The sequence below is a fragment of the Vanacampus margaritifer genome, chromosome 12 (genome assembly GCF_051991255.1).
Source record: "Vanacampus margaritifer isolate UIUO_Vmar chromosome 12, RoL_Vmar_1.0, whole genome shotgun sequence".
Classification (NCBI taxonomy): Eukaryota; Metazoa; Chordata; class Actinopteri; order Syngnathiformes; family Syngnathidae; genus Vanacampus; species Vanacampus margaritifer.
The window spans coordinates 16,884,765-16,905,772 of NC_135443.1; the positions used below are offsets into that span (position 1 = coordinate 16,884,765).

Here is a 21,008-nt window from a genome sequence, read left to right on the forward strand (position 1 = left end):
TTGTTTTCAGATAAAATTAGAATAATTGTTTTCATAATATTTAGATTTTATTCTTGTAAAACTGCATGTCAATGTTTTATGCCATGTATTGTGTAACGTTGCTTACAAAAAAGTTCAGTTGACAATGTATTTCTTGTAAGATTATGACTTTTTTCTCATAAAATTTTACTTTTTAATATTGGGTCTTTTTTCCCCACACAATATTCCAATTTTGTTCCTCATATTCTTACATCTGCATTCTCATAAAACTTTTTAAATTATTGTTTTTTTTTGTGCCTAAACATTTTTGAACTACTCTTCAGAAAAAAATATTTCTAATGTTGCAATGTTTTCATTGTAAAAATTAAACCTAATTTGTTTCACATAATAATATTCTTTCTTTTTTTTCATGTGGCCCTGATGCAGCAGGGATAAAATACTGTTTTAAAGAATTGTATAGATACTTGGAAACTCCTATTTGCAAGCAAGACAGGTGTTTGCTAAGTAAGACAGCAGGAGCAACTTCACAAAAAGTACAAAGCAGTTCAAATCATTAGTTTTTTTCTGAAACCATCAATAACATAACATGACAACATAACAAATTAGCCACAAAGTCAGCAAGTAAAATGGTTGATGTAAAGTGCGACTTGAAATACCCTGTGTCAGAATATCAAACAAAACACCGAAAAGGGACGAAACATTCACCAGAACAAAAATGTTTGGACACAATAGTTCAGACAAAATTTCTCATTCATATCATGAGCATTTTTTTTTTTTAGGTCATCCCACAAATTAAAGAGCCTGCAGGCGAGGTCCCAAATTGGATTCCAACATGTTGAAGACCATTGGTTCCTATCAATACAACTTTCCAATCAATTTGAAATTGCATCTTATCAAAGATTTGCGGCAACTCACAGTCAGCAATGCAAGGACATTATTCACTGATTTGGCTCAGAGATTATTACTTCAATTATGTCAGAGAACGATCCCTTTTGATTTGAAATACAAACCAAATGAAATCCAATTAGAATAGCTTTAATCGAGGTAGATGCGTCACAGGTCGTATCGGGACTCATTTTGTTCGATTTACATCAATGTGTAAAGTGACTGTGTACTAGAATCTCAGGGCTTTCCATATTCGTGCCAAGCGCAAATCTTCTGCGAAGGGGTGAGCTACACCAAGTACACAAACAGTAGATACAAGATCGCCCCCCTTCAACAGTGGCCAACTTTACATCTTCCACAAGTGGAAGATATTCTTATGTTCTTAAGTGCTTATAAACATACTTTGCAAGCAATTCTCAAGCAAATCCGTTATGCTTCCACCTTGAAGACCGCATGCCTCTCTTGCGCTGAATTTAAAGTGAATAAAAGGAGCCACTACGATTGGCTGGGAATCAAAATTCATCCTTCATATCAAAAATAAGAAAACTCCATCCATGTGCACAGTTAGACCGCACTTTACGCTAGACTTGCACTGGAGACAAAAATAGGGTACTTGAAGTGACTCACTTCACTTGGTGGTGAAACAAGTTGGCTATGTTCACGCCCACAATGGCACAAAGCCGCCATGTTGCACGGGTCTGAGAAAATACCAAAACTTAGTCTACTACTTAGTCCCTGTGCAGAGGATCTTACACTATTTGATCTGATATGTGTGACACATTGTCTATGTTGTTCACATGAGTGGACAGCGACTTTCGACTGTCTGTGCTCATCCGGGCGCTTATCCTCTTCTGTCTCTCTTGGCCTTGACCGTGACAATGGCAAGAAAAGGCTGCTTTAAACTCCTCACGGAACTTCCCTAACCAAAAGAAAGAAAGTGAAATATATTGAGAGACATTTCAAACATGATCTTTTCAAACACATTATTTGTTATTATTCTTTATGATTATTATAGCAAACTCACTTGACCCTGAATTACTGATGAACAACAGCCAAAATATTTAAGCATGAAACATCAGTGCATAATATTACAAACCTAATTCCCCAAAAAGTTGGGACACTATACAAATTGTGAATAAAAACTGAATGCAATTATGTGGAAGTGCCTTTTTTTTTTGTTTAATTCAGAATAGAACATAGAGAACAGGTCAAAAGTTTAAACTGAGAAAATGTATCATTTTAAAGGAAAACTATGTTGATTTTAAATTCCATGGTGTCAACAAATGTCAAAAAAGTTGGCACAAGGCCATTTTCACCACTGTGAGGCATCCCCTCCTCTTCTGCAAACTTCTGGGGATCGAGGAGACAAGTTTCTCAAGTTTAGAAATAGGAATGCTGTCCCATTCTTGTCTAACACGCGTCTCTCTAACTGTTCAACTGTCTTGGGCTTTCTTTGTTGCACCTTCCCCTTTATGATGCGCCAAATGTGCTCTAGAAGTGAAAGAAGTGGACTGCAGGCGGGCCATTTCAATACCCGGATCCTTTTCCTACGCATCCATGATGTTGTAATTGGTGCTGCATGTGGTCTGGCATTATGGTGTTGAGAAATGCAAGATCTTCTCTGAAAGTGATGATGCCTGGATGGGAGCAATATGTTGTTCTCGAATCTGAATATACCTTTCTGCATTGACGATGCCTTTCCAGATGTGGAAGCTGCCCATGCCACACGCACTCATGCAACCCTATACCATCACAAATGCAGGCTTATAAACTGAGTGCTGATAACAACTCGGGTTGTCCTTGTCCTCTTTAGTCAGTATGATATAGCGCCCCAGTTTTCCACAAAGAACTTCGAATCCTGATTCGTCTGACCACAAAATAGGTTTCCACTTTGCCACACTCGCTGGCCCAGAGAAACGCCTGCGCTTCTTGGTCTGCTTTAGAAATGGCTTCTTCTTTGTACTGTAGACTTTCATCTGGCAACGGCGGCTGTCACGGTGGATTGTGTCCACCCACATAGCTATCTGGAAGTATTGCTGAGCCCTTTCTGTGATTTCCTTTACAGTAAGCGTTCCTGTTTGTGGTGCAGTGCCGTTTAAGGGCCCGAAGACCATTGGGCATCCAGTATGATTTTCCGGACTTGACCTTTACACACAGAGATTGTTCCAGATTCTAGATGATGATCAACTTTTTTGCAATTTTTCACTGGTAAACACCTTTCTGATATTTCTTCACTATCTTTCTGCGCAACATTGGAGGAATTGGTGATTCTCTACCCATCTTCGCTTCTGAGAGACACTGCCACTCCGAGAAGCTCTTTTTATACTCCAATCAAGTTGCCAATGGACCTCATTATTGGTAACTGGTCTTCCAGCTGTTTTTTTTACGAGTGCAATTGACTTTTCCAGCCTCTTATTGTTACCTGTCCCAACTTTTTTTTAGATTTGTTGGCACCATGAAATTTACAATCAACATATTTTTCCCCCAAAATGATACATTTTCCCATTTTAAACTTTTGACCAATCATCTATGTTCTATTCTGAACAAAATATTGAAATTTGGCACTTACATATAATTGCATTCAGTTTTTATTCACAATTTGTAGTGTCCCAACTTTTTGGGAATTGGGTTTGTATTTTCCAAGAAAAAAAGGCACGTGTATTTTAAAAGTATTCAGACCATCATTCCTATTCCTAGGCATCATATTTTACACAAATTATAATCAATCAATTATGAATTAAAATTAATTTTAAAACAGTTAATTTGTAACAAGTAACAAAAAATGGAGCATATAATAAAATACATAATTAAATTAAACATATATTTAAAATATGTAAAATGCAAATTAAATATTTTAGAAATTAAATAAAAATAACCCTAATTACAAAAATGTAACAAATAAAAAAAAATCATAAAATAAAATAAAAAAAGATCAGTGATTCATATCAGGTTGTTGTGGTACACTACTGTGCCATGAGGTGCCACGTAAATTAAGATGAGATCATCATTATTTACACTTTTTCTGTTTGTTTGTTTTTGTGGTATGTGAGATTTTTTTTTATGTAAAATGGGTGTCTGGGCTAAATTCAGTTTGGGAAATACTGCACTAGAGGGCAGTAGGGAACTAGTGCTCGATTGGTCCACTGGTGTGTTAGTAAACTCACCGCTGAGGAAATTGTAGATGATAGGGTTGAGTGCACTGTTGGCATATATGAGCCAGTGTGAGAAAGTAAACCAAGCATACACTGTCTCTCGGTCACTCGTGTTCTTGAAGGTCCCAAAGACTCTGTGGGCAGAGTAAAAATCAATAGCAAAAGACTCAATCTTTTTTTTTTATATCTTGAATTAATATCACCAAGGTGAGCTTGTGTTTGCTCATTTTATGATATATTTTTAAAGAACAGAACAGACGCCTACCTTTTCATCACATTGAGAACGCTGATAGGCAGATAGCACAGCGCAAACACAAAGAGCACCACTATCAGCATACGAGCAGTCTTGCGCCGCGCCCGGATCTGTTTGATCTCAGCACAGACGGTGCTGGTCTTTACCCGCACAGACTCCCCCGGCCCGGGAGTTGCCGCTGAGCACTGCATGGTCTTCCACTTCCTCTGCAACACTGATGTGCTGCCAGGAATCTGTCAAACACAAATATAGTAAGCATACATATATTAGATGGCTGACAGAAGTGTAGCAGCACATTGAGAACGGCTCACCTGTTGACACCACAGCTTGTGACAGATCTGGATGTAGGCCAGCACCATTAAACACAAAGGTGCAAAGTATGTGACAATGAAGAAACAGCTGTGGTACACCTTGGGGTAGATTTCCGCTGGAAGGAGCACAGACAAAGAGCACATCACTAACTTGACTGTGGGAAATTGATCTCAGGGATTGACAGTTCTGACTGAGTTCACGGTGTGTCCCGGTGATGCTTTCGTTTGTTGCAAAATAGGATAGGCAAGTTCCATTGACAATGTATAGTAATGTTTCATAAAAACAGGCAAATCGATGTGTTTTATTTTTTTCATGCAGTGTGAACAGTGCAATTCCAATTTTGTCTGCAGCAAGAACGCTCATCCGTACACATCCGACCTATAAGCCATCAAAAGCTCAGTATGCGCTCAGTATCAGTGAATCTGCAAAATTGTAGTAACAGTGCTGATTTTATATTTAATTTTAATCGAATCCCACTTGACGCATACAGTGGGCTTTTTTGGTGCTAGTAGTGATTCAGCTACGCTGACGGTTAATTTGTTAAATGCGACAATTACGAGACGTCACCCAAAATTGTTCTACTTCCTCCTGCCTCTCTCCTCTGTCGATATGAGATACGATATGCCCCTGCACACACGACCATATTTACTTCCGTTAACATTGTGGAACATTATGTTTGTGTGTGTGTGGGGTGGGGGGGTCGTTTTTCTTTATGTGAAGGAGTCCTACATAATAAAAAAAAAATGGGCACGACACACTGCATTGTGAATTTAGCCTAAGTCTCACATACACATACTGTAAGACTTGGTTAAAATAACACTGACGAATGACTGTTTTGAGCATGTTTGCAGTTGGAGCGTTAGTTACTGTTTGTTTAAATTGGAGTATGATGAAGTCCGAGTCGGGGACATAGTCCACCAATCAGGGAGGAGCGCTCACACCGTCCACACACAAAACACACACACAAAAAACAAACAGCCACGAACATCGTGGGCCGTAACAGCGCTGTTTTGACATGATGAAAGATTTGGGCTGGACTGTATTCCTTTTGATAGGTGGTTCCATTAGGGATAGCAGAAATGGAACATTGAAACGATCAAATCATTTGGAACAATTGCTTCACAAAAAGATATTTTGGAACGTTAGAAACATCTCCCCACAGCGACATCTGGTGGCCAGTTGTAAAATATTACAATCAAACAGTAGAGCAGTGTTGCCTGCTAAGTAAGGAAATTAACTATTGGCTGTCTGTCATCACCTAATTTACACAACTGCCAATCGACCTATACTGTAATTGTAATAGACGCCATAAGAGAGAGAAATAATATCATGGGAAACAAAAACTGAATAATTCCCCACCCCATCAAAATAAGTATAGAAGTACAAATGAGGTTTTCGGTGCTGATACTTTGTTTTTAATTTTGCCTCTAAATTACCTAAATACTTTGATGAAACCCCCAGTACTATCACATTTAATCAAAAACCTGTAGGCTACATTTCAAAGTTTTTTTTATTTTATTTTATCTTTTTATGCGACAGGGTGTCAAGAAGGCAAAGTTTGGTGGAGGACCCAGTCGCAGGGAAGCAGGGAGGCAAAGGTGATGTACAAAAAAGGACTTAAATTACTACAAAAACAAAAGCGAACTCCAAATGGCAAGAGAAAACAAAACGTGGTGAGGACAAGGCAAAAACTGGTAGCATGACGGGAGGGAAATGACAATGAACCGACACAGACAGAGGGAAGACAGGAGACGAACTAACACATGCTAATGACACAACAAGACACACCTGGGGCAAGACACAAGTGGCTGAGGGCACTGATTGGTTGACACGAGGAAGGGCGGGATTACACTTAACAAGACCAAGGGAGACACACAAGGAAAAACAGAACCCAAACATGACACAGGGCATCTTAAGTTTTGACAGAAAGTATTAAAGAGGAACAAGAATGACCTGTAAAAACATGGAAAGGGAAGCGAACCAGGGTTACCTGCAATACTATTCTCAGGCCATTATGCGGGTGCATTACCACTGAACCAACCTCCGCATACAAGAGTCATCACTAGCCTCCATATTATTTGTGCACCTGACCCGAATCAAGAACTTGGGCACAATGCATTTAATGTAAAATTTTGATTCATGATCAAGCAGGTGCACACCATCACAGTGATTAACACTGTTGACTGGCAATCCAAAACCTCTGCATTTGACTTTGACCTTTCTGTGTGACCTTTATTACATTATCCTAATAGATTCTCGTCACTAAACCCAGTTAGACATTTGTTGGACTCAAAATATCTTCTCTGCTACGTACTGTTTCATTAAAGTTTAAGCCTTCAACAACTACTACGGCTGTTTTTTATATATCTTTATATATATTTGCATCAATATTGTAATATATCACTGATGGTTGTTCTTCCAATATTTTGACTACAGCATACTGCACTTTCTTGTAGCTATCCCGCTCCAATTCCTGCTGTGTGCATCACCCACTCAAGTCAAATGAATACTTTGCTGAAATGAACTCATCCTTTTTCAGAGTTCTCTATTCATAGGCGCTAATGTTAAAAGGGACAACTACTGAACCCATTTGCTAACCAAAACAACAGTAATGCCATTGCTTGGCATACATTTTAATATACATAACCTGAGACAGCTTTAATGTGTTCCAATGTCAACTATGACCCTGAAAAAAAAAATCAGTATGAAAGATGGATGGATGGGTCCATCACGCACCTTCCCACTGTTCATCACACACAGTGAACAAACTGGTCTTGTTTGTGAGAGCCGGCAGCAGACTGCTGCTCTCCATCACGATGGCTTGAGGGATCATGATGATGCATGACACCACCCAGATGATAACAATGCTCTTGCAAGCCCTCTTGGCGGTGCTTTTGAACATCAGCGGGTGGCAGATGGCGTACCAGCGGTCTTGCGCAATACAGCTCAGCGTCAGGACTGACACCGAAACGGAGATAGTCTAAAAAGTAAGCAAGGGAACATTAGTCCTATACAGTTCGGCATCTGAAATCATTATCTAGCTGTTTTGATTCAATTTCATCTGACTTTTTCAAATTACAAATTACACAGGGGGAACCATTTGGGGGAGAGAGAAAAACATTGGAGTTCGATTTTTATGCTGATAAAAAAACTAAAATTGGCAAGCTGATTGCAAAATTGCAGTCATGTTTCCCCCCGAGCAGGTCAGTTTTTTTCCTCCACAGCTGATTGCGATTAGATTAATCTACATCTACATGGCAACGTGTTGCAGCTAGACAGTCTCAAACGCTTAAAATGTGAGTGTAAAAAATGCCGCTTAATGTCACAAAACTGCAAAATTCACATTCACATCTCTACTTCCACATATCTATATCTACACATCACCTTCTTAAAATATTCAAGCAATCGCCCCATTATTTAGCATCTTATGGACACTAAAGGGATACTTGACTCATTGAGCCATTTTCGGCAGCAAAAAGTTAATATTTTGTCCAGAATAAATTTTTTGTAACTTGATTATTTTTCATGTACAAATTAATACCTTAAAATACTATTCTTCCACTTGCTGTCGACTGAAGATGGCATCACCTGTGCTGAGGAAGTAGGTAATGACCAATCATGGCTCAGTTTGCTACCTACTTCCTAATCACGGATTATGTCATTTTCAGTGGATTGCAAGTGGAAAATTTTGTTTTTAAAATGATTAATTGTACAAGAAAAATAATGAAATTTATTCTGGACAAAATATAAACTTTTTAGTGCTGCTGAAAATGGCTCAATGAGTCAAGTATTCCTTTAATTAGGCGACATTAAGCTAGCGCGCACCTAGGGAGACACAACATAACTGTGGCAAAATGTATTAAAGACCCCGACTCTACAAAACATAAACAACATTCATCAGACTCAACTAATCTCCAAATAATTAACAAGTTGTAGGTAGAAGATTACACACAACTTTAAATGGAAAATTATCTGTTTTGTACATTTTCATTAGTCTTATAAACTTAAATACCCTGTCCCAGGTTAAATGGCAACCAAATATGCCCTCCCACCTCTTGCATTCATTGTACAAAACAATTCCGAAGGTTTTAGACGTTAAATTGCAAGGTATGATTTAGTGCCATCTAGTGGTGAACTCATAGAATGGCAACCATTTTGAAGCATGCACGCTACGGTACCTCGGAGAGATCAGACTTCGCAAGCCTGCAATTCCTACCAATTATTAATTGTCGTGAACAATGGCGAGTGAGCAAACCGGCGAACATGATAGCCAGCGGGAAAAGATAGTAAAAGCTCTCGAGTGCAAAGCAGAGGGAGACAAGCAGCGGGAGCCCAAATGATGGGACTTAGCGACGACCACCTACAGGGCCTAGCTGTGGAAGATAAGCGGCGGTCGACCCATTGGGGCCGAAACTAGCTACTGTACATGGTCGCCAAGTTCTCCTATGGTGGCCTATGTAACATAATTACTAATTAATGATTAATAGACTTACAATTATATATATATATATATATATATATATAACTACTCAATTTTTGGGTTTTACTTACATACTGTACATGCACATTTATTTCATATTTAAAATAAAAAAAAGGGGATGCTGTAGCTCAAAAACATGATAAAAAAACTGAGAGCAGTTTTTAATTACGCACCCAATGTTTTTTATTTTATTTTTATTTTAAGCTGTCAGACCTAACTCAACAAAAAAATGCATTCCCCAGTGTTTTAGACCCATCTCAAACCTTCCCTAACCAAGATTGTAAACTGAGAAATTTCTTTAACTCAAACGGGCTTTTGATGAATTTCAATCAGGTTTCTGACCTCATCATGCTAGCAGTCTTTCCCTAACATTTTAAAACATTCGCCACATTGAACATCCCCTTTTAGACATTCAGAATATTTTTGTCAGATTATTTTTGCATATGGCTTTCAAATCATACATTCCAGCTCAATCTGTTTGGCAACACATGCCTTCAGATATAAAGCCCTTAGCGATTTTTTTAACATCCAAAGCATAAATATGACTGCAGCGGTTCTGACTTCTTGGATCTGTGCTAGGTGAGTGAAGATGTAGATAAGAGGATGTCAAAAAGCACATCAAACACTGCTCACAGTCCAAAACACATCTCTGTTTGAGCAGCTCCACACACATTCTTTACCCAATCGTCTATTCAGATCTCCTGACTTAAAAAATGATTGTCACTTATCAATTTCACCGTTTTCATGCAGTTTGATATCTCTCCTGCCTATATGAAAACAACCTTTTTAGAGATCATCCACTCTGAGTTAGTTTCTTACCTGTAGATAGGGCACCACTTTGCAAAGCGTCTGTCCAAAGAACCAGGTCTCAGTAATGTCTACCACTAGACTTGCAGGGAGGCAGATGATAGTCACCAAGACATCAGCAAACGAGAGGTTCACAATGAAATAGTTGGTCACGGTGCGCATGTGGCGGTTTTTCCATACTGCAAAACAAACTGAGAGAGAGAAAATGCCCAATTAGGGAATTCTCCAAGATAGGATGTGTAGCTATCACATGGATGGGTTTGTTAATGTCTCAGAGTGCCAATGACGTTCCACCACCTTTGGAAAATGTTATTTCTGCAGCAACTTTTCTTGAAAACTAATTATAATATGAAAATGAAATGTCATTTTATCACATTTCCTGCATATATCCAATGTAACAAGGTGTCATTTTTGGCAGTTCATTGAGATGTGAAAAGTGTTTTAGTTTTAAAGCCTAGAAGAACAAAAAGTGGGCATTTACTGTTTCCGTATGAACACTAAAGAGTACACAAAGGGTGTGCATGTGCAAGTCATTTTTAATCGCCTGAAACCCCTAATATATATATATATATATATATATATATATATATATATATATATATATATATATATATATATATATATATATATATATATATATATGCGCCGCACCAGCATCCCCAATTGGATGTAACGCTATTGAAATGTCGACAGCATGCTGGAAAATTGGAAAGTTTCTTTGCTGGAAATGAGGGTGTGGTCAATTTAACACTCAAGGTGCTATTCAGGTTACACCCAACATCCACCCCAACACTCAAGGAAATTTACTCTGACGATGTAACTTTTTATCCCAACACTGTTAAAATAACACTGCTTACTACATATTTGATCGAACACTGTAAAATTTAACACTGACCGATATGCTGTGTACAGTAATTTCATAATAATTCAAAAAAAAAATTATTTAAATTAAAAAAGATGTACTGCACTGCGAAAAACGAGTATGGTCTTGATTTGTGTTGAGGTAATTTTTCTGCCACTAAATGGCATAATTGCATTTGTAAGACATTGGTGACAGCTCAGTGTCATTTTAAGAGTGTAGCAGCCATTTCATGTTGTAGCATGCGGGTCACCAAGATGGCCATCAGGTGTCACCCTTGTTTCCTACACAAGTCTATTAAAGAAGCAGGTACTCATTAGTTGCAGGTGTGTAATTAGACTTGGAGCAATACAGTTGACAGTTGAATACAAAGCTATCAAGTGCTTCAAACACTTCAATAGTCTATTGCACCCTCAGTGGCTTTAAGATGGACTTAGCCACTACAATGAGTCTAAAAACTTTGCACAAGAACAAGTAGAAGAACTTTGCTCTCAAGGACACTGAACCATGTCAATCGGTGCAGCAAGCGAAAAAGGAATTATGTTTACACATGACTCTTTGAATCTGGACAAAGCCACCGAAGCTGGATCGAACAATACACAAAGGAGCAAAGAAAACGTGTTATGAAGTTAACTGCTTTACTGGAAGGTTGGAAATGAAAAATTATAGGAAACTATTTGTTAAAAATGTTTGTTTACGCTTTGGCAGACTGTCAACTTAAAAAGAACAGAGACAAAGACGTTTTCTGTAGGAGGAAGAGTTTGTTTCGGTTGCTTATGCGCAGGCCACAGAGGTCGGGACTGCAGTAAGCGTTTGACATACAAGAGTTGTGGTCAAGGCTCAAAATCATCTAACTGCGCTTCATGTTGACAACATCAGCATCTCACGAGTACTGTGGCCAAACAGGGGCTGGAAAACATCGCTGTCTTCATTAGATCTTGACAGTTAAAATCAAGTTCATGAGTGTGACCAAATAATACACACGCATACAGAAAAGTACCATCATTGCCAATGCGGGCATTTGACCAACCACATGACAGGCATGTATAGGTAATGCCCATTCAGTAATTGTCTCAAATGTATTTAGCACAAGTATAAGAAAACCTACAATTTGCTTTAGGTAAAACAAGTTGAAGCTAAGAGAAAAATACATACGAAGTTTGATATCATGAACTGGCCTGTATCACTACTTTGTTACATGAGACTGCATGAATAGGTTGCAATGTATATTATGCATTAAAAAATATATAATAATGTTCATTGTACTGCTCGTTGTGCTTTTCTGGTTATGGCTCCTTTCTGTTCTACATTTTGAATTGTTCTGTTTGTAAACCATAACAATTAGGGGCCGGTGTGTGGGAGCCATTTCGTGTTGTAGCATGCGGGTCACCAAGATGGCTATTAGGTGTCACTCTTGTTTCCTACACAAGCCTATTTAAGAAGCAGGTGCTCATCAGTTGCAAGTGTGTAATTAGACTTGGAGCAATACAGTTTTTAACTTCAAGCTTGTTAACGTGAGTAAATAAATGTCTTAACGGCAACACAGCAACAGACTTGTTTTTCCACCAAAGCGATCAAGCGCGTCAAACACTTTAATTGTCTGTTGCACCCTCAGTGGCTTTAAGATGGACTTATCCACTACGGGGTGTACCCCGCCTACTGCCCGAAGCCAGCTGGGATAGGCTCCAACGCCCCCCGCGACCCTTGTGAGGGCTAGCGGTTAAAAATGTGTGTATATATATATATATATATATATATATATATATATATATATATATATATATATATATATATATATATATATATATATATATATAAATAGTGAGAGAGAGAGAGAGAGAGAGAGACAGAGAGAGAGAGATTTGGCCTTTCGTCACTGTAATGGTTAAATGGCACCATGTGTTATGTGTTGCTTCTTTTGTAACTGAGATTGGGAGCAACCAGCAGAGAAAAGTATCATTAAAAAAATACACAGTATACGCTGTATGGTCATATTATTATCCATTGTGCTTGTCCTCATTAGGGTAAGAGGCAGGGGGTATACTTTGAATTGGTTTCCAGCCAGTCCTTGGGAACATGGTATGACATAAATACTGTATATAAACACAGTGAACATTTTTAGAGCAAATTATTGTTCAAAATTGTACCTTCCGCAGCTTATTCTACCTTATACTAGCTGTGGTGACCATCTTTGGTGACAAAATGACCCAGAAAAACATGCCCCAGCATATCAATTATTCCCTGGAATTATGTGATCAACATTCCCTGGGGAAAAAATGCTCTTGATAAACCACATTACATGCTATTTATTGGCTGATGTAGCTACAGTAGTGACCAGCAGGCACCGATAGCTAGTTATGCATCACTTAGCTTCTTTAGCAAGAGGTGAAGGGCACATTGTTGTGTTATTGCATACATAGGTCGACAATTCTGACAGGTAATGAGCTTCTTTACCTGCCAGTTAAGCATAAGCACCTATTGCTAAAGTCAATCCGTGGCATGGTTTTTACTTTCTGGCGTGGAAATGCTGCAGAGAAATCAACGTCTTCAAGTTACGCGGCCTTAGTGAGCGGCGACATAAGATGGCTTTACTTCTCCCAATGGTCAGTAAGTGGCAGTGACAGTCCATTCATAATAACTCTGTGGTGTTGATGAATGCCACCTATTCTTAAATTCCACGCTTCTGCACTTCTACCCTCATTTGCATTGAGAAACACCTCCTATTTACCATTTATAGTACTATCTGCAAAAATCTAACTTCATGGCAAAGAGGGTGGAAAGAGAATCTCTGAGACCGACATTGAGGCACTTGTCTGAGAAGTGGAACCAAATGGTACTGATTGGAACAAATAATGCATAACTTACCAACAAATGAACAAAAAAAGTTTTACTTGATCAGTGATTAGTGCTGGCGTATTGTCAGTAATACAGTAAAAATTAAGAGAAATGACAATGTAAACTTGGCAACTGAATTTACAGCACGCACCCCTGAATTTTAAAGTTAGGCCCTGCTATAAGTTAACATATTGCAGGATAGGCCTACCACTGAGGATGTTTGTATCATATCACAATCACATACCTGACTTAAACCTATAAAGCCAAACGTATCACATTAAATACAAGACATTCTGAGCCCTCTATTTCATAAGTATAATATTTTTTTCCCATTAAAACCCTGATGTTTATGATCTGACACATGCATTGCATGGATAATCCATTAGAGGGCAGTATCACCCATGTGATGGCTTTTCCAGCAACCTCGCAACACCGCCCCAATTGAGAAAGGAGAGACACCTACATATATTAACAGTGAGAAATGTTCTTTCTGATTTTTGGAAATCAAGAAAATGGATGGATGGACTAATATGTTTGATATGTCAGTTTATTATTATATTTTTGACAGTTATAAATGTACGAATTTAAAGCATTGTGACCAGATGTGTCAAATATGACACAAATCAAAAGTCATATGTGGAAGTTGATTTAAAAAAAAAACTTTTTGTTTGTTCAAAAGGACCAATAAACACACTATTTACAAAGAATCGGAATTTTTCTCTCATATATTTCATGGTTCAGGCTTTAGGGATAAGTATGCAATTATTGGGTGGGGGGTAGGGAACATGAACGATTAGTGGAGGGGACACATGCATGAGTTCCTCTGACATATTTAAATTGCCTGTAGTTATCACTATTTCATTTAACTCTTTCACTGCCATGGACGTTAAAAGACGTCAAGTAAAAACCTACGGAGGGCCGCCAATGACTTTAAAAGACGTCATCCAATTATTATTATTATTTTTTTTTTTGAACCGGGTGGACTTGCCCAGCTGTGGTGAAAGTTTTAAGCAGGTCTAGTGAGCCTAATGACTATTTTTGGCCCCTAGATGGCAGCAATGACTCTCTTTTGACAAGATTGGGTAGGCGTCAGTAGAAGACGTGAGGCGGAGCTAGAGGGGACAATGGCTGGGGAAGGGAAGAAAACATGGCGACCGGTTAAGCAGCTCACGGTCGAGCAGTTTTTTTCAAAGACGAAAAGCATCGACCAACGATAAAGAGCACATTGATGACGACGATGATCATCATCGATGATGATGATGGTGACTCCGAGGTTGGAAGCATTGACGCGGCAGTAGAAGACGTGAGGCGGAGCTAGATGGCTGAAGAAGCGAACAATGGCGACCGGTTGCAAGCAGCTCACACTTGGGAATTTTTTTCAAAGACGAAAGGCATCGACCAACGCTAAAGAGCACATTGATGACGACGATGATCATCATCGATGATTATGATGGTGACTCCGAGGTTGACGCCGAAGTTGGAAGCGCTGACGCGGCGGCTATGACGACGTCATAAAGGTTCACGGGCTAGCGATGCTAACACCGGAAAACGCGGAGCACAACCGAGCACGCTCAGGCGGACGTTCAATCGGACGACGAAGAGTGCCCCGAGTCCAATGCATATTCATCGGAGGAGTGGGTACAGTCTGCTACTTGCTATTCCCCGGAAAAAAAGGCCGTCAAGAAAGTGTAACGTCTGCACGCGAAACGGACAATCGAAGTGAAACGTATCTGTTGTGCAAATCCTGCTCCCTCTCCTTGCACGCAGGGCAGTGTAACAAAAAGAAAAACTGTATTTGAAACATCCACATAATTGTAAATAGTACCACAGTTGCACACATTTGTAAATAGTTTGCGAAATTGTTTTGTCAAATTGTTACACTGTTGAATGGAAATAAACGTATTTTGCAACCAAAAAACACTTTTTCATTGTTGGTGGTGGTGTATTACAGAAGTAAAGCACTATTTAGGTGTTTGTGGCATCATTCATGGACAAAAAGAAGTGTAGAATTCACTAGAGTGCATGAAATAACATCGTTTCACAAAAAGCTCTTTTTCTCCGCTTTTTGTTTCAAAACAGAGCATTTCGGTGAAACTAACCATTTTCCAATGTTGATTACAGTACTGAAGAACGGAATAAGGTAGAAACAAACTTTTTTTTTCTGATGAAAGATGAGAGTTCAATCTTTCATTTTGGTAGTATGTGTGTTTCCATAGTCCAAACACAACATTTTCTGTGGACCTTGAAAGATCACTCAAAATGCTTAAATCGGCTGGCACTGGCGACATCCCGTTTCTGAAAACGTCTGGCAGTGCAAGAGTTAATGAGGGTACCCACTCACTCTGTTGCCACACCAGCCCCGCATGTGAGATGTAATGTACCACATTTTAAGGGACAGTGTGTATGTTTAGTGCCATCCGGTGATGAACTAATAATTCATTCATTAAAAAAAAAAAAAAAATGTTAATTCCAATAATTTGTCTTTTTGCGATATGTGCTATAGCTACTGGTCCGTTCAAATTTTGTTTCCAGTTTTGACTCTGGCACAAACTATTCCAAATTGGAAACTCAACATGTGGCTTGTGATCAGAGTTTGTCTTGAGTTTGAGTTTCTACTGTACTGAAGACAATCTATTCTCAGAGGTATCATGAAAAAAAACATGGCCGTAAGTCATCAATGCAAAAAGAAAAAGAAAAAAGCAGAACCCTTGCGAACTGTATGTGACACTTTCGCTCCAAGAAATTAATGAACTGCCACTCCTGTGTCCCTTGCGATATTATTATGTGTCACACAGAGAGACAGACCGCCCGGGAGACAAACTGCTAATGGAAAACAAAGTGGCAGTGTATGAAGATGACCTATATGAAGAACCTATATGGTCTCTCTTGATCAATGATATCTCATCCTTCTCAAGGCTTTGATGATGGAAAATGCAGCCTTGATGATGAGAAAGAAGGTTTGAATAGGAATGAGTCAATCAGAGCAACAGGCAGAAAGAAGACAATTAAAAAAAAAAATCATAAATGTTAATGACCAACAGTTTTTGCTCAAAACAAGGGTGATGATAATGTTCATGTAATGTTGAACAATGAGAGCATGAAATACACCCACATTTAGGCAAATGGCCAACAACCCTGCAAACGGTGACCACAATAATTCAATTAATGCACAATCCAATCCAAACCAAAAATTTCTCTTGCTATTGTTTTAGATCGTTTTTGTTTGTTTTTTTTATCAAGAAAGATGCTTTATTTGTTTTATTTTGGATCTTCTTGATGTCTTATTCCAGTTGTTATAAATCAGTGTGAGACCTGCACACTGTTTCACCTGTGATTAAATAACTGTTATATTATAGCCACATATCACACGATATTCATATGATATTGAATATTGAGCTTACACACGCGCACACACTGCGAACGTCATGCCTAATTTAAATTGAACTAATTCATAGAGATTTATTATTTATTTAAAAAGAAAAAGAGGAAACTCACCGAGCGAGTTGCCGATGAGTGACACGAAGAACACAAAGATGTAAGCCACAATAAGAACCCACTCGTAATGCTTGGGGTGCAAATACTCCGTCCAGATGTAGCGCAGAAGTTCGTCGTCGTCCACCGTGGAGAGCGCGTGCAACTCGCTAATGTTGGCCCCTTGCGCGGAAAAACACTCCTCACACGTTAAGTCCCCGGTGGCCCCCGACATGATAATGGTGTGCTTAGGTAAAATATTCCTGGTCTTTCTTCTTGCCTGGCTCAGTATGATCAGGTATTGACAATTTTAGTGGATGCTGCCTTGACGTAAGTGGAGGCTGGCCTGACCGCAGTGTAGACTGCCAACAGGTCCCGTACCCGGTAGCTCACTTTAAGGAGAGTGAAGCTGATGTTGGTGCTCTCTCTCTCTCTTGCTCTCTCTCTCTCTCTTGCTCTCTCTCTCCTTCTCTCTCTCTCTCTCCCCCCTCTCTCTCTCTCTAGCGTGGGGCCACGGGTGCCCCAGTAATAAGCTGATAAGCCACTGTCCACCGGACTTAATCACTGAGGGGCAATACAGTGGTGCTGTGAGATAAAACTGGCATGTGGTAACAGGTTCATGACTAGTGAGGCACTGACTCCTCATTTGGACCTTCATTGAAACATTTGTTTTTAAAGCTTTTAATTATGCTGCAATTAATTCCCCACTGTTCAACAAATATGCTAGCAAGAAAAGCTGGATGCATTATTTTTGCGTGACTTGTATGAGCCTCTTTTATATGGAGCGTGTAACCTTCAAAGACATATTGCAGATGCATAATTCTGTCTAAAACGATGAACACAATAACATTTCTCCAGAGAGTGCGGACAGTGCAAGAGAAAAGTGTCTAACACTTCTAAAGTCTTGAAGTAATCATAGAATATAATGGATCTCAAAAAATGCCAATTTTTAAGCAATGTTTTTCCTTCACAGTGACATTTTAGACTCTTCACCAAATTGCAATCTCACGTGGCTTTTCTCACACTTTGCATAAATATGCGGCTTGCAATTTTGATAAGAAACACCCATTGCCAGTCGTCAGGCATACTGTTATTATTAGATTGGATATAATTAGTGTGACTGTGCATTGAAGTTTCGAGCCACTGCTATTGAACCATACTGACTATAATGCACTACTGAGCATTAGAGGAGTCCCTCACGTGGAATAACCATTGCACAATAGCAAAGAAAGTTGGTACGATCATGTAGAGGCACACGCAATCTCTCTTATGTCTTTAACTCTGTAATTTAATAATATAAATTTTAAAATAACTCTATTAAAGAATTAGACATGCATTTGAGAATTATATATCATGTTTGACGTGTGATCAATATAGTTTAGGTGCTATAAACTAGATCAGGGGTGCCAAACTCATTTGAGTTCACAGGCCACATTCACTCCAATTTAATTTCAAGTGGCCACAACACTATATTCATGGCCAATTAAGCCATAAATAATGAGTCTTCCAAAATGTTCACCCTTTGTTTACATTTGGAAAACAGTCACTTTTATTGATTACTACATCTAATAAATTCTTGTCAAGCTCAACTGACATCATACAAACTCAAGTGTGAACTTTTCAGAAAGAGGGTGCCCCTTCCTTGTAAATGAAGACGTAAAAAATACATTCAAGGTCTAGCAGCTGAAAACATAAAAGACTTCCACCAAAACAACCTCTTTTGAACAGAAGCTGAATATTTATGTGTCTTCAAACATTTCCACATAAGTTATTTACATATACTGGACACAGATCTGTATTCTTGTCAGTGGCAAATGGGGAGGGGGGGGGGGGTAGTATTCTTTTAGCCTTTGCACGTGCATCAATATAAAGCATCAAATGTTGAGTATAACAACTAATTTCAGAATGTCATTAAAGTGGACGTCAGATTGCCCTCTAGTGAGAAAATTTGCAACAACAGTTAATTTGATGTAAAAATTGAAGCTAATGTGTTCTATCCCACCCGTCCGTATGTTTGACGCCCCTGACCGGCATAATGCACTCTTTTGGTGGCACAAAGCAGTGCAAACTGAAGTCTAGATCCAAGCCTTGATAAATGCAGAGGGTTGCCTCAAGAAGGGTATCATAAACAAAACAATTTGGATGAATGATCCTAAGAATTTTATACAGGATTGCCACAACCTGTAGCATTAACATACAATATACTGAAGAGGGTCTTCTGCCCAGATTTTGTCATAACTGTTTTAATTTCCTTATTCCCTCAGTAGAGCTTTGTTCTGCGGATGTATGTTTGTGAGTGTTATCGCAATTTCTGCCAGGTGCAGTCATGACTGAATAACCTCCTCTATTCCTCAAATGGGCTGTGGGTTTGAATGATGTCCTTGAGTTTTATCTCATGTCCGGTCAACTCCGGTTGAACTGTTTACTGGAAACTGTGTGGTACCGCCCTTCAAGATAGTATAAGAATATTGTAAGTCCTCTGTCATCTTCACACTTGTGAGAGGCTACAGCCATTGTCTGTAACTCACTTGTGCCCGGAATATTCTGTAGAAATAAAAGCTTTGAAGGAACTGTTCATCGATCTCCAGCCTGTATTCAGATAACCATCATTCTCTCCACCCGAAAGAAAACAAACACGCGGAGGAAAAGATCTACTCCACAAAAATACCTATAGAAAAGAAGAGGAATGCTTTTCAGTAGGTACAAAGAGAAAATGAAGGCACAAAATCAGAAATGTGTGTGTGTGTGTGTGTGTGTGTGTGTGTGCGTGCGTGCGTGCGTGCGTGTGCGTGCGTGCGTGTGTGGTGGTGGTGTGGGGGGTCACTAAATAATACATTAGATTTATACAGCGCTCTTTCAGACACTCAAAGATGCTTCACATTGGTTGCATTATTCATGGGCAGGCTGACGGAGGTGTGCCTGCCAGTGTCCGACCACCACCAAACATTTGCACCTTCCATACACCACTGTGAGTAGCACTGGAGGCAATGTGGTGAAGTGCCTTTCCCAAGGAAACAACGACACATGATTTAGGGAGAGTGAGGCTCAAACAGCCGTCCTTCTGGTTACTGAACGACCGTCTCTACACCCTGAGCCACGGCCGCCACACTAAGAGGTTGTGCATTTTGCACTTGCCTCTCAGACACGATTTTGAAAGCTGTGAAATCAGCCATCGCAATTGCCATATAAAAACACATATATTAGTTTTGAGTTTTCTTTCCTCAAAAAGCATTGCCCTGCATGAACCACGTCTTGCACAAAAAGCTCTCCTACAAATAAAAATTGTTAACTTGTATTAAGGTGGAAAGGTTCACAAAATATATATTCAAAAACGTTGATGTTTAGCAGCACAGCAGAAATGTTGCTTTTAAATAGGGAAAGTTCAAAAAGCAGAGCACAGAATGCTCAATGAGATAAAAAAAAAAAAAAGAGGCTCAAGTCTTCCAGAAATGTCTGCCTCGTGCTATTGTCTTATATATTAATCCATGTTGCATAAAACATTAAACAAGAAGAAGAACACTTTGGAGGAAGTTGCTAATGTTAAAAAAAATCTATAGATTTGCAAAAGAGTACCTGTGTAATCAACAATACTGGCAAAATATTAGTCCATTTCATAATATTTGAAACAAGGGTACTTCAGGGTGGCAGAAAAGCAGACCTGAACCAAAATGATGACAACAAAACCTTGGTGTTTGGGGTTTTACTTCCCCAAAATATAAATGAAAACAGCACTATCTGTGGCTGAGTGTGGATGTTGTAAACTAGGGATTGTCAGAGGTGGCATCTAGTGGTACGAGAAAAATAAAGGACGCCATTTTACAATGTATTTGAATCTCAGCCATTATGAAGGTGCATGAAGCGTTAAGCATTGTAGTAACCCTTGCATATAATTCACAAGTTTCCTATGGTCTGGATGGGCCTTGAAGGCAACAGATGTTGGAGGCTGTGGGTGAGGGAGGAGCAGACTGACTGTAA

At 39.1% G+C, this 21,008-nt stretch overlaps 1 protein-coding gene across 1 annotated transcript; it reads right to left on the minus strand.

Annotated features, from left to right (window-relative positions):
- Window positions 1–112: 112 nt before the first annotated feature.
- hcrtr2 (hypocretin (orexin) receptor 2) lies at window positions 113–17,383 on the minus strand. The gene is made up of 7 exons (XM_077582843.1): window positions 17,058–17,383; window positions 9,881–10,059; window positions 7,318–7,561; window positions 4,581–4,696; window positions 4,282–4,502; window positions 4,029–4,150; window positions 113–1,783 (listed from the first exon to the last, which is right to left on the minus strand). The coding sequence occupies exons 1-7, from the start codon at window positions 17,266–17,268 to the stop codon at window positions 1,614–1,616; spliced, it is 1,263 nt and encodes a 420-aa protein (XP_077438969.1). The 5' UTR covers window positions 17,269–17,383; the 3' UTR covers window positions 113–1,613.
- Window positions 17,384–21,008: the final 3,625 nt, after the last annotated feature.